The following is a 12,840-nucleotide window of genomic DNA, read 5'->3' as shown; positions in this document are numbered from 1 at the left end:
AAGATTATACGGAGTGCAGGGCTCCACACAGGTGAGCCTGAGGACCTCTGGTACTTCGTATTTTCCACAGTGACATGCAAGATGGAAGAGTGTTTACTCACTGAATTTGTAGCTCATTCCAGACTGGAAGGTCTACCCTAAGTAAGTTGAGATGCGAGTTCAAGACAATCTTGTGAAACTGGAACAGTGGTCCAAAATAAATAGAAGGCAATTTAGTAAAACCAAAATTTCACCCTTGGTCCCACAATACACAACCAAGGAAATTTGTAAAATGTAATAAAACCAAGAAGTCTTCTCCATTTTCACGAGGATGATCAGCTGGGACAAGAAGAAATGGGATCACAGCACACTGAGGGACACAGGTTAGATATTAGGAAACACTTTTTAGACATTATAAGGCTAGTGAAGGAGCAGATTAAGCTGCGTGGGTGAGCTATGGGATCTCATCATGAATCTGTAGGAACAGGTTAAACAGCATCTGTTAGGACTGGTTTACCTCTCCTTTCTCTCAAACTGTTAGTGCCGGGAAGAGCACTCGCATTCTGCCTGTGATCTTGCAATGCCAGGGACTGAGCTAAGGGGAGTAGTATGAGCCATATACAGATGGAAGGGGAATATTGCAAGGGTCTAGCAAAAGTACAATACTTCACTAATTACTGATACTTTAGCTGTCGCTAGTTTTAGCCTCTTAACCACATCCATGTTCATCTTTGCCTTAGTATGATGGCTGTTCTGGTGAGTATGGATTATCCCTTCCTTTGCCCTTTGCTGCCGGTTATAGCTGGGAAACACAGCATGAGATGTAAAATAATAGTGGTCTACTTAATGTTGACAGCTTACCATTTTTAAAATAATGATAGTTGCAACTGTTGTCATTACTAAGACCTTTGGCAGGAATTGCACAGAATTTCCCAAAATGGTGGAAGGGTTGACTAATGCTTGCAAGCCAGGTTTTATGAGCTGCTTGTGTTTTTATGAAATCACCATAAATTTGTAACCTGCCTATAAATTTGTCTCCTTTGCAGTCGTACCAAATGCATGCAAGGTCAACAACGGGAACTGTGAGCAGTTCTGCAAAGCTGAAGGTGAAGGAGTAGTATGTTCCTGTGCTGCTGGCTATGCCCTGGGCAATGACAACAAAACCTGCGTCCCTGTAGGTACAAAGCCACACTTCAAGCTCCTTCTTGAAGGGACATACATCGCATCTTTACCATGTTTGGGAAGTGCTGGTGTGTTGCAGTGCTGTTGTAGCATAAGGAGTAATGTTAACTGTTCACGCCTTTCACATGGCTTGCTTGAGGTGATGCCAACAAAGTTAATAAGATCTTAGCTAAAGGTCAGAATTTAAGTAACATCAAATTGTGCAACTGTGAGTGATGTGCAGTTAGTGGCAAAAATAGTGCACGGAAGTATACTGTGTAATTGGGTACATTCTCAGAGCAGACTGCAAAGCTTATGTCCCAGCAGGTTGAAGCCATATGAGAAACTGGTGATTACAGTGGGGCTCAGTTCTCTCTTTTCTCACAGACTGAAACAGGCCTCTCATGCTGCAGGAGATTTTGTTAGACAGAAACAGGTTAGATTTTTCATTGGTGAGAATTGGTGTCTGTTTTCAAGGCCTCCAGCTTGTGCTGGACACCTAGAGATCCAAACGAGTAGGAACCCAGGAAACTTCTCCCCTTACAATATACAGTTCACAGGGACTCATTATAATTTCAGTGGTAATGACATAATGTGACTGCAGTCGTATCTCACTTGTTTCCCCTCAAATATCACCTGTTCCATTTAAAAGGAATACAACCTGCCTTTCTGTTTTCTTCTAAAAGCAGGTTTTGCAGAAAACATATAGTTTAGTTATAGTTAACATATAGTAACCTAAACACATGAATAACTACTGACATTGAATTGAAATCCCTCAGTTTTGCCTGCATTCAAAGTAAACATTAACAATTATTTATCTTAGTCTTTTCTTCTGTCTGCCTGATGATATTTGTTATATGTCCTTTGTAATTTAATCCCAAATTGCTGTCATGATCTTATAATTCCTAACACAGAATACTTTGCTAAATTTCACAATTGCAAGACGGCAGGTACACAAAAATAGTAATGCACATAATGGAAGATGTTTAACTTCTAAATACTTTGAAAAAGCTGAACCACTTGCTCAAAATGGGAAAGTTTTAGAAGTGGAAAATGATTTTCATTTTTCAATCATTCTAGGCCTTTTGCATTTGCAAAGTTTTTCTTTATGTCTTGAAAAATCTAGCAGAGCCACCCCTGATAAGGACATCTGCATATCTAATTTTATTGGAAAATGCTGCTGTCAAGGACTTCTCCTTGAACTGTTAAGCGAGTTTTCTCTCATTTTCATTGAATTGATTCCCTGAAAGTGACCTGTTTCCCTGCAAACCATTTGCCTCCACTATAGGTACCTATCTGTACCTAAAGGCTGCTTTTGACTGCAAAACCCATGTTCCAGCAGGTTTGAATCATTTCTTGTGATGAAGAGCAGCACAAGGTGCAGTGGAAGGTAGATTTATTTTTCTGACCATGAAACTGTCCCTTATACCAAGGGCTCTGTCAGGCAATCTCTGTTGAATGGCACTTTAGCAACAGAAATTGTTTTCACCAGCAACTGTCTTGCCTTCTGCTCAGCTGGAGGTTACTGCACCTTGCATGTCACTTGGCTTGGTGCCTCAGGGGCAGCACAGGCACTGTCCCCCACAGAAATGGAAGACCGTGGTCCTCCACATCCTATAAATTCACTTAAATCAGCAAGAAAGGTAGCTCTGAGATAAAGTGAAGGCTGGTAACAGCAGCTGAGCCTTCACAGCTGTTTGCTCAGGCTATGGATGGGAATGCCTTGCTCTCCGCAAGCAACACGTGCCTCAAAGTCCCAGTACCCTCCAGACATCAAGTATTAGCATTTCACTTTTGCCTTGACAGTCAAGTTCCCGTGTGGTAAGCTTCAGAGAAATCATGAAGTTGGTCAAGAGAAAGTCACAGGAACCACAGCAAGTCCAGATGCTCATCCTGAAAATGAGGAAACCACTGAGGCCCCGAGCAGCCACCCGGAGGTCACCAGGGAGGCTGGCAGTTTACCCAGCGTGTCCCCGTGGCAGGTAAGGTGCCCTTGTCCTGAGATGTTTAACACCTGACGCCGCTCACCAGGACCAGCAGCCATTTACTCTTCATCGTACTTATCCCCGCTTGCCAAGGGGACCTAGCCTGATTTGAGGTGCCGATATTTAGTTCCACTCTCCTGAGAGTCTGCATGGGTCTTCTACCATGAATGACGTTGTGCCTCTGTTTCAGCATCAAGCAAATGCTGAGAGGGGGAGGCCAGGAGAGAAGTGGGGTTGCAGATACAGGACATATTGCTGGGTGAGCCACAGGGCCCCTTCCCTGCCAGCCAGCCTTTTACTTGGGTTGCAGCATGGTGGTATCAGAAGAATCGACCGAGTTCCTGTTGTGGCCAAGACTAAAGTGAAACAAAAACCCAAACAGGAATGGTGCTATTACAATATGAGCTATTTATTGTTTTAAAAATAACAACCAAAAACTGTTGGTAAAATAACTGAATGCACAAACTCCACTTTGAGCCAGGAAAAAGGTCTGTATTGACAAGTTTCCGGCTGTGGTGGCTGCACCTCAGTGTATCTCTCACCACCTCTGAAAGAAAGATGCCTTTGATAGAAAATACGTATGTAAATTTCTGCTCTAAGAAAACTGCTTGAATCTCAGCTAGCTGTTTAGGATTTCACTGCACATATGCTTTTGTGCTTTTTCTTCTGTCTCTTTGCAGGCTGTTCTACTAGTAGATGAGTACGATGAATGGTTTTGTGGGGGGACAATTCTGAATGAGCATTTTATACTTTCTGGAGCTCATTGCGTTAGACAGTTTAAAGACTTAAGGGTTCTTGTTGGTAAGTTCTTCTCATTTTGCCCTTTATTACAAAAATAAGAAGCTGTCCCATATGCAAGTCTCCATATGCAAGACATTAAACTCTGCCAGGGTTTTTCTTACCCTCTTGTTATTTCTCACTGCCTCATCTTGTCCCTTGTCTAACAGTGAAATACATGCTCAACTTTGTCGAATAGACAGTTTCTTTAAGCTTGGCTTGGCCTAACATAGCTTGTATATGATAGAAGCCAAATATAAACTGGAAAGGTATGTGGGCAAGTAAGGTTGAGCTGGTGTAGTTAAACTGGTCTAACATTACACCTTTATGCAATTTCCTGTGTTGGCCAAACCTTGAAGAATTCCAGAGGCCTCATTCAGATGTTAGCAATAACAATTTTGAGAGCATGTAGATACCAGTCTGAGACTGTTCCACACTTGAAACTTCAAATTTATTATTTATTACTGTCATATATGAAAAAGTAGTTTGTCACAAGTTCTAGGCACTGAAAAATAGCATTGAGTCATAAAATTTGTACTTAGCCTACAATAGTAAAGCAAAAATTGTGTTTGCCGCAGCTCCAATTGTCTGTCCATTTAATTCCCAAAGAGACTTCATACAAATTGAGAAAGACTAAATATATATAAATTCCTAAATTTTTGTATGCAGAATGTTGAAGTTTTAAAAGACAATTAATATCTATTTCCTGTTTAAGTGTGTCTGACTATGTTGCTCTATAAATGAGAAGGGCAAGATCCTTCTCTTCTGCGTTAGGCCTTTTGGTTGTATAACCTATCATTGCAATAGGAGAAGGGGTAATGGTTTTAAACTAAAAGGGTAGATTTAGACTAGATAGAAGGAAATCATTTTTTACAATTGAGGGGGGTGAAGCACAGTCACAGGTTGCCCAGAGAGGTGGTAGATGACCCATCCCTGGAAATATTCCGGGTCAAATTGGACGGGGCTGTGGACAACCTGATATAGTTGAAGATGTCCCTGCTCATGGCAGGGGGGGTTAGACTAGATGACCTTTAAAAGGTCCTTTCCAACACAAAGATTCTATGATTCTATGATAAGAGTGCCATTGGGAATATTGTAATGAAGCCCAAAACTTTATAACAAAGCTTTCATTGAGAACATTATTCTGACAGCAAAGTTTTGATTTTCTACTTGCTTGGCATTTTGGCAGCCCTTTAAAGCCCTCCAAAATGGATATAAAATGCTACAGCATCAGGATACAGGACCGGTCTATTTTAATGTACAGCACAATGCCTAGACAAAGTGCAAAGAACTTTGGTTCCTTCTTTTATTGAGATGCAATTTAGACTTGTTGGTATTGTCTTATTAACAACTGCTTTACTAATCTGACACAGGGATGGTGGACAAAGAAAAGGAAGAGCCAAGTAGAGCAATGCACAGAGTGGAAAAAATAATTGCACATGCTGAATTTGATACAGAAACTTTCGACAATGATATAGCCCTTCTCAAATTAGAGGAACCTATCACTTTTTCTGAGGATGTTGTCCCAGCATGCCTTCCAGAAGAAGACTTCGCTAACGACGTTCTGATGAACCAAACATTTGGAATTGTCAGTGGCTTTGGGAACACATTTGAACGTGCACAGCCAGTCAAAAGAATGAAAGTGCTTCAAATCCCTTACATGGACAGGGACACTTGCAAGCTCACCCTTCGTCACCTGCTCACAGAAAACATGTTCTGTGCTGGTTATGATAAAGATGGAAAAGATGTCTGCCAAGGAGATGGAGGAGGCCCCCATGTAACCCAGTACAATGGCATTTATTTTGTTACTGGTATCATCAGCTGGGGAGAAGGGTGTGGAAGGCAAGGGAAATACGGAGTATACACCAACTTGTCAAAGTTCCTACCCTGGGTAAGAAGTGTTTTGACAGAAAACTCTTAAAGGTTTGACATTTAATCAACCTAATTGTCTTAGCCATCAGATCTGATCTCTGAGTAATATTTTCCTCTTTTTAACATGCTTCCTAAAATTCTGGTAGTTTGTGCTTTTCTTACGAGACCCAATGAGCTAATGCCTGGTTTTCAGAAGATGGGCTTGGACTTCAAACAGAGCGTGCTGGTTTTGGACAATAATGAAATTCCTTCAAATGTGGTAGTTTAGGAACTCCTTCTGCTCCTGCTGTGATAACCTAAATTTGTCTGTTGGAGGCTTTGCCTGTGCTGATAAGCCCCCTCCCATTGCAATGAAAGTTGGACCTAACTCAACATTTCTGTGGCAGTACTTGCTTTATAGAAGCAAACCAGACTAGGATAATGTCAAAGAAAGACAGTATGAGAGTAGGACAGCATTTTAAAAGCCTCTGGAAAAGCTACTTATTTTTCTAGATTTATAGATGTGTACACAGAAAAAGCTAGAAAATATGAAAACCACAGGAATGTAAATAACTGGGCATGTCACTGAATCAAATGAGTTGTTAGATGAAGCTCATTGAGTTGGAAAGGCTTACTTATCATCACCAAAATCACTAGTATTCTTCTGATATTTTCTTGCTTTCTTTCTGAGATACTTTCTTCAACGTCATTATTCATGTTGGGATTTTGGGTATAATGAAGTGAATGTATCACATAACCTGCAAATTACAATATTGTTGTATGTTGTCATTTATATAAAGTGTTATTTAAATTATTCACAACTGAAGAGTTTTTAAATCTACAGGGATAAATAATCTTTCAAGACTAAGAAAAGCCTGACTCTCTAATCAGCTGAACCTGACATCCTCTGTCTGCCTTATTTCAATCCAGAGGGAAGAAAAGACTTGTTTTTCAGCCAGTTCAGTGGTATATAAAAATAGTGAACTAGATATTACGAAGTTTGAGTCTCTACAGAATAATGAAGTATTCTGTGATGTACTTTAAAAAGTGTGTCAGTACATATTTTGGAAGAGAACAAAAGGAGAGATGTTACAAATTATATTGTGGCATAAAGTGTGCAATACTTTTCTCATTATCCAGTTTGTACTTCACAATATCCAGTTTGTACATGTGAATGTCACCATTTTGGGGTCATTTTTAATATGGATTGTGTTGATAAGTTTGAAAGGAATAGGGCAGTTAAATTTGTCCTGCGATGACCACTATCCTGTTTCCCTACGAAAAACTCAGAAAAATCACACTGGAGTCTGTTCCATTTGTCTATTTTGCCCCCAGTTTTCTTTGACATATCTCATGAACTTCAGGACTGCTAAATGAACTCAATCCTGGCGTGACAGCACATCACAGGTCATGGTGTTCAAGCCACAGAAAGAAGTTCAGCCCCTGATGGCTGTATGTGCGACTCCCTGACAGCACTGCTCCAAAGGGTTTACTCCTGCTTGGCTTCCCATAGGACCTCTGTTGAAACCTCTGGTTATACTTCAGCCCTAAACTATATATTGAGAGACCCAAACCTGACATGTGGAACTGTGGGCCATGCTCAGACGTGTCCCAGGGATGACGAGGAGGCCATTGCACAGGGCTTGCACTTGCTGACCCATTCCTTCATTGCCATCCGTCTCTCCTCCTACCCAGCCCTGCATTACGGCTTCCCCCGGCTCCGCAGCACTCCTCGTTTCTTCTCAAGTGATTACAAAAGGCACAGAAACCTTCAATGGGCTTTGATCACTGTCTTTGGCTCAATGCGCATTCAGAGGAATCAGTCATCGAGCTTCTCTTTCCTCACCCGCCACTTTGCACTGCCAGGCATGAAACACCATCATCAACCTACTCAGATGTTCTCTACCAGATAAGAACAAATTCTGTCTGCACAGACACTTATCCCAGCTGCTTAATTGCACAGAGAATAGAAGTTCTCATTCAAGATACATCCCAAGGCACACATGTCATCTGTGCTCTGTCTAAATGCTATTTGAGTCCTCACAGAGAGGACAGAATTTTAACTCAAGTCATCCTGGAAGATTTACTTTGAAACTTGCATGAGATTTTTTGCCATCATTTTTCAATATGGGTGGATTTTTTTGTCATAAATGCAGAAGTCACCTTCCAAATGCAACCCAGCACTGTAGCAGTTGCATAAGTCCACAGAGTCCATGTCTCCCATGGCTTGGGAGTCAGGTTGATGGCAGGAGCCACTTCCACCACCCAGTTACATCTGTCTGGGCTGTGGGTGGAAGCTCTTGGGTGCTGGCTTTGCACTGGCACTGCTGACCTGTCTGTCTGGCCCTGACTGTCAGGTCAGGGCTTCCCTCTTGCTGAACGTGTTGCAGAGGAAGTGACTGGCTGGTCACAGGAAGACCTTAAATCGCCACATCTGGACACAGCTGCTGCCCCACAACCTCAGGGGAGAGAAGCAAGCAGAAAGAGAGATGAACAGGAAACAGCATTAAAAAGTCTAAATTCCAGGTAAACTGCAAACACTTTCTTATCTCCTCATTGCCCACTTCAGACTGTGCCAGTGTTCTGGGAGTTTGCCTAAAAATCCTCTCATTAGGTTTCTCTGTGAGCCATTCTTTACCATTTTTAACCTGAAGTCCAGGTTAGGGCAATGGGGAGATGTTACCAGAGAAAATGGGATAAAAATTATAAAATCCCCATTTTTCTGCATTTTCTACAGGGGATCATGATACTGCTCATCTCACGGCAAAAGTAACCACCTTACTAAACCCCCGTATTCATCACTGAAGGTGCATCTAGGAGCTTAAGTAATACAGCGTTGCCCCCATGTGCTCTGCCATCCTCTGGCTGTTCCATACCCAGTTTTATTGGTTGCAAATTTGGTATGGAAAAGGATATCTAGATAAAAGTGGGGGAAAAAAGGTAGAGAAACACGAAGGTGGAAGTAAAGAAAGAACATATTTTAATAACTGAAATATTAACAATTACTATTTTTAGCAATGTGTGCACAGAAATAGAAAATGTCAGAGCTTTCATCCACAGAGATCACAAAATCATAGAAGGGTTTGGGTTGGAAGAGACCTTCAAAGATCATCTAGTCCAACCCCCCTGCCATGGGCAGGGATATCTTTCAGTAGATCAGGTTGCTCAAAGCCCCATCCCACCTGACCTTGAACAATTCCAGGGATGGGGCAGATGTCAGAGTAGCTCCAAGACGGTTTTTGGTTTTGCTGCTAGGCTGTCAGGAGACTTGCACAACGTTGTGGCTAAACTCAAGTCCTTGTTGTGGGTGCAGCATCCATGGGAGAGAATCAGAGCTCCCTGGGGTTACATTCTTCCCCGCTGCCCGCTCCCCAGGGATTTCCTGCAATCTATAACCACACCAGAAAGGCAGTGCTGACGCTCCTCTGGAATGACTGCAAGTTCCTCCAGCTTTTGGAAATGGTGATGCCCTTTGGATCTGGCAAAAAAACCTTTTTTTTCTGCAGATGGTGAACAGAACTGGCTGATGACAGCCCAAGCGTTCAACTGAAGCGTTCAACCCGTTTTAACCACACTAAACATAAACCCTTTGCAGAGTATGTGCTTCCTCTCTGCTGGCCGGGCAACGTTCAAGCTGACATTTTTGTAGCTTCTGTACACACAAAGACCCATGCTGCTTCTAAGCATGGATGCTGATAACCATCCTTCGTATGAGCAAGAGTGTACATCGGCATGTAAACGGGATTACCTGTCACTCATTGCTAGCTCTTGACCAAGACTACACATGACCACAGTCACCTGTTTTGGACCAGCTAGTGTTTAGTTGGGTCTGAGGAATGAACTCCCCTGTTGTTCCTAAACAGTTGTCTGCAAGGAAGTGCTGTTTCTGTAATTTGAAAAGGCTCTCCCTTGTTCTTGAATCTGCTGCTTCCATTTCCATATTCTCTGCAAAGAATAGCCTAAAGCTCCACCATAGATCAGCCTTCTGACAGAGGTATTACTGAGTTAATCCACAGTAAAACCTGGCCTCTGCCCTCTCCATCTCCAGAGCTGGCAGCGATTGCTGTGATTTACCTGCAGCTTCTCCAGGGCTCTTCCCTCTGGGGACGGAGAGACCAGCTGGGCAGGAGGAGGCCGGTCATGGACCTCTCCTATGCCTCAGGCAAAGGGATGTTGCTTTGGGGAGCCACCGATACTCAGGGCACGGGGCAGTTTTCGTCTTCAGTTTGTTGTGCAGGAGGCAGGAGGTGAGTGACCTGCATGGAAAATGATGACATGGAGGACAAGGAGGTGGCTTGCCATCACCATGGGGAGTTAGCAAATGCGGTGACAGGGCTGTAGGGTTAAGCAGCTGTTTGTCAGCTGCCCTGTGCCACCTGCGAGTAAACAGGCGTTGCCCAGAGTGGGCTGCAGCGGGGCTGCAAGTACGTCGGTCGTTCACATCTGCTCCTACCTCCTCCCCTGCCAGCCGGGGCTCTGGGTAACCCGGAGCAAGCAGGGAGCACAGAGGAAGCCAGTGGGGTTTTGAGGACCGTGCCAGAGGCAAAATGGGGCAGGAGAGGAGGCAGAGGCAAGAAACTCGGCAGGTCCATCTGCAGCACAGGTGGCTCAGAGCAGAGGCCCTTGGAAGGGCCCCTGCTACCGCCTCACTTCCAGTGAGCTGAGCTTTGCCGGGTCACTAACCACCAACTTACACGTCTCTAAGCGCGTCAGAGAAAACACGTCCTTCCATTTTCTTCTGCCCCTGCGCTCCCAGAGCTGTGGTCTGGCAACAGGCACACAGGACCAAGGCGGGGGTTGCACGGCACAAGACAACACTGGAGGGGTCTGCTCCTCGTGGGCCCAGTCCCCGTCCCTCCTCCGCCTCCCTGCCCTGCAGCAGCAAGCAGCTGTGGGCTCTCCTCCATCCCGGGGCTGATGCAAAGACGAGAGGCTGCAGAGGGGCGAGACGGAGGAGAAAGAAAGCTGGAGCTGCTCCTGTGAACCTGCACCTCCCGCCACGGGGCGGGCGCACCATGGCCCCCTTCACCTTGAACCATCTTCAGTGTCCATGACACGCAACCAACCGCGGTGCCCCCAGGCTGCTCGTCAAGAGGACACCCCCAGAGAGGAGCGTGGCTGCAAGCCTAACCAACAGCTTTCGTTATTTGCTTAATGCGGGGGCAAGGTTTTCTGGAAAATAATCGCTGTCCCCTTTTCGCTAGCTGAGGTGTGAGTTTCCCAGAAGCATGTGACAGGGACAGAGTGACTCAGGACGGCTGCCCACCCTGCAGCAGGGCTGACGGCCAGCTGGGGGGACGAGCCGGGTGGCATTGGCATGTCCCCATCCCTGCCCAGGCAGTTGGTCTGCAAACCCGCTTGGCAGGTTTCACTGCGCCGCTGCGGGGAGGACTTCCATGGGGAAGAGCTGCTAAAGCAGGACCAGCTAACCCAGGTACCTCGCCCTGCGGAACGGCAGATTTCGTGCAGCTTCACGCGGGAAGAAGTAACCCCTCAAGCAGGAGGCAGTCCTTGAGCGGGGCTCCAGGAAATAGGGCGCAGGACTCCTTGATGAAACACGTCTCCGTGTGCTCACTGTGGTAGTTAAAGGAATGGAAAAAGAAATCCCAGTAACTCTTCATAAAATAAGGTGTGTGGAAAGGAATGCCCTTTTAAAAACCCTCACCTTATGCAATTTCCCATAGTATATATGAAATTTAAAATGCAAAGCCTGTTGCAATAATATCAATACAGAAAAAGCCAAGTCAGTGCCATTACATACTGAGTACACTGTGGCCCATCCCCAAGGACACAGCTGCTCAGCCAAGGAATACTTTGTTGAAAACAAATGCAGTAAGAAAAAAAGACCCTGTAAGCTAAGGTCTGGTCAGAATACAGCTTCTGAAGCTCTGTGCTGTTATTATTAACCTAATTTGAATAACTACCTTATAGCTACAAGAATTCCTTAATTGACCTAGGTCTGCGATATGTAAACAGCCTGTTACAAAAAAATAAATAAATCTGCAGAGCCGCATTTTTATGCTGGCTTCTGCAAAGTCCTGTGCTGACATCAAGTGGTGACATATTTTTTATGCCGAAGGGAGCCAGACTTGCAGTACTGCGTATGCACGAGGCCGTATTCGTTATCACGGGAGGGTAAAGGCAGGGAGACAGGGGCCCCAGAGGGGCTACAGCAGCAGCCCCCCCCCAGCCCCGTGCTCCGTGGGGATGGTCGGCCAGAGGAGGGTGGAAAAACAACGCAGCCGCAGCCGTGCAAGGCGAGGAGGGTGAGGTGAACCTCCACAGCGGCTCCTGAGCACACGAGGTGGTGGCTGAGCCCCCCAGCACCCGCCAGATGTGACCACGGGCAACAGCCGCCTTTTTCCCCGGCCAAGAAACCCCTGGCTGGGGCAGGTAGAGTGGGATTTAGTGGCCTCAGGGGACTGAGGAGAGCACGGAGAGCTCATTTTCTAAAGAAAGCTCCACACAGAGTTAACCAAAGGGGGTGGGAGGGTGTATTAATTAGCTCCCCAGAAACATCAAGGAGGGAAAAGTAAGTATGTAACATTATGTGAATGGCTGTGAATAAAAATCAAGCTTGATATTAGAAGAGTTTTAACTCCAAGTGAACTTCTGGAACGTCACTGTGGCGATTCTGTAGGAAAAACCTCCCATAATGCAGTTTTAATGAGGAGGTTAATTATTTACTGAAGGCAGTGGGGTCCCTGATGTGAGCTGTAACATCAGCCCCGGGCTGGTAGGGACTGGCCTTGGTGAGGCGTGTGGTCTGCTTCAGCCCTACTCACCCGCCTCGGTGCTCACTGAAGCTGTTTTTAAAAGCTGCAATTGATGGGAAGTGAAGTTGTATTTGGGAATTTACCCATGGATGTTCAGATCAATTATACTTTGTTGAAAGAACCGCGTACTCAGATAATAGCTGGGAATTTATGACATGAAAACACAGAATAGTCTTTATGTTTCTAACTCAGATGAAAAAACCCCACCACTTTTCGCCTCACCGGTTGTTGCCCTGACTGTAGAAATGGTTTCCTGCTCTTCCCGGGAGCCGGCCTGCGCTGGAGGCCAAAGCACTCCCTGCGGCACCGCT

The 12,840-nt window shown here is 44.9% G+C and overlaps 1 protein-coding gene across 1 annotated transcript; it reads left to right on the top strand.

The window, feature by feature from the left end:
• The first annotated feature begins 310 nt into the window (after window positions 1–310).
• LOC104616019 (coagulation factor X-like) lies at window positions 311–5,823 on the top strand. The gene is made up of 5 exons (XM_010283117.1): window positions 311–362; window positions 1,026–1,157; window positions 2,947–3,122; window positions 3,806–3,926; window positions 5,276–5,823. The coding sequence occupies exons 1-5, from the start codon at window positions 311–313 to the stop codon at window positions 5,821–5,823; spliced, it is 1,029 nt and encodes a 342-aa protein (XP_010281419.1).
• Window positions 5,824–12,840: the final 7,017 nt, after the last annotated feature.

The sequence above is a fragment of the Phaethon lepturus genome, unplaced genomic scaffold, assembly GCF_000687285.1.
Source record: "Phaethon lepturus isolate BGI_N335 unplaced genomic scaffold, ASM68728v1 scaffold56552, whole genome shotgun sequence".
In the NCBI taxonomy this organism is placed as follows: Eukaryota; Metazoa; Chordata; class Aves; order Phaethontiformes; family Phaethontidae; genus Phaethon; species Phaethon lepturus.
Note: the sequence above shows the minus strand (reverse complement) of the source record. Positions and strands in the feature narration are given on the sequence as shown.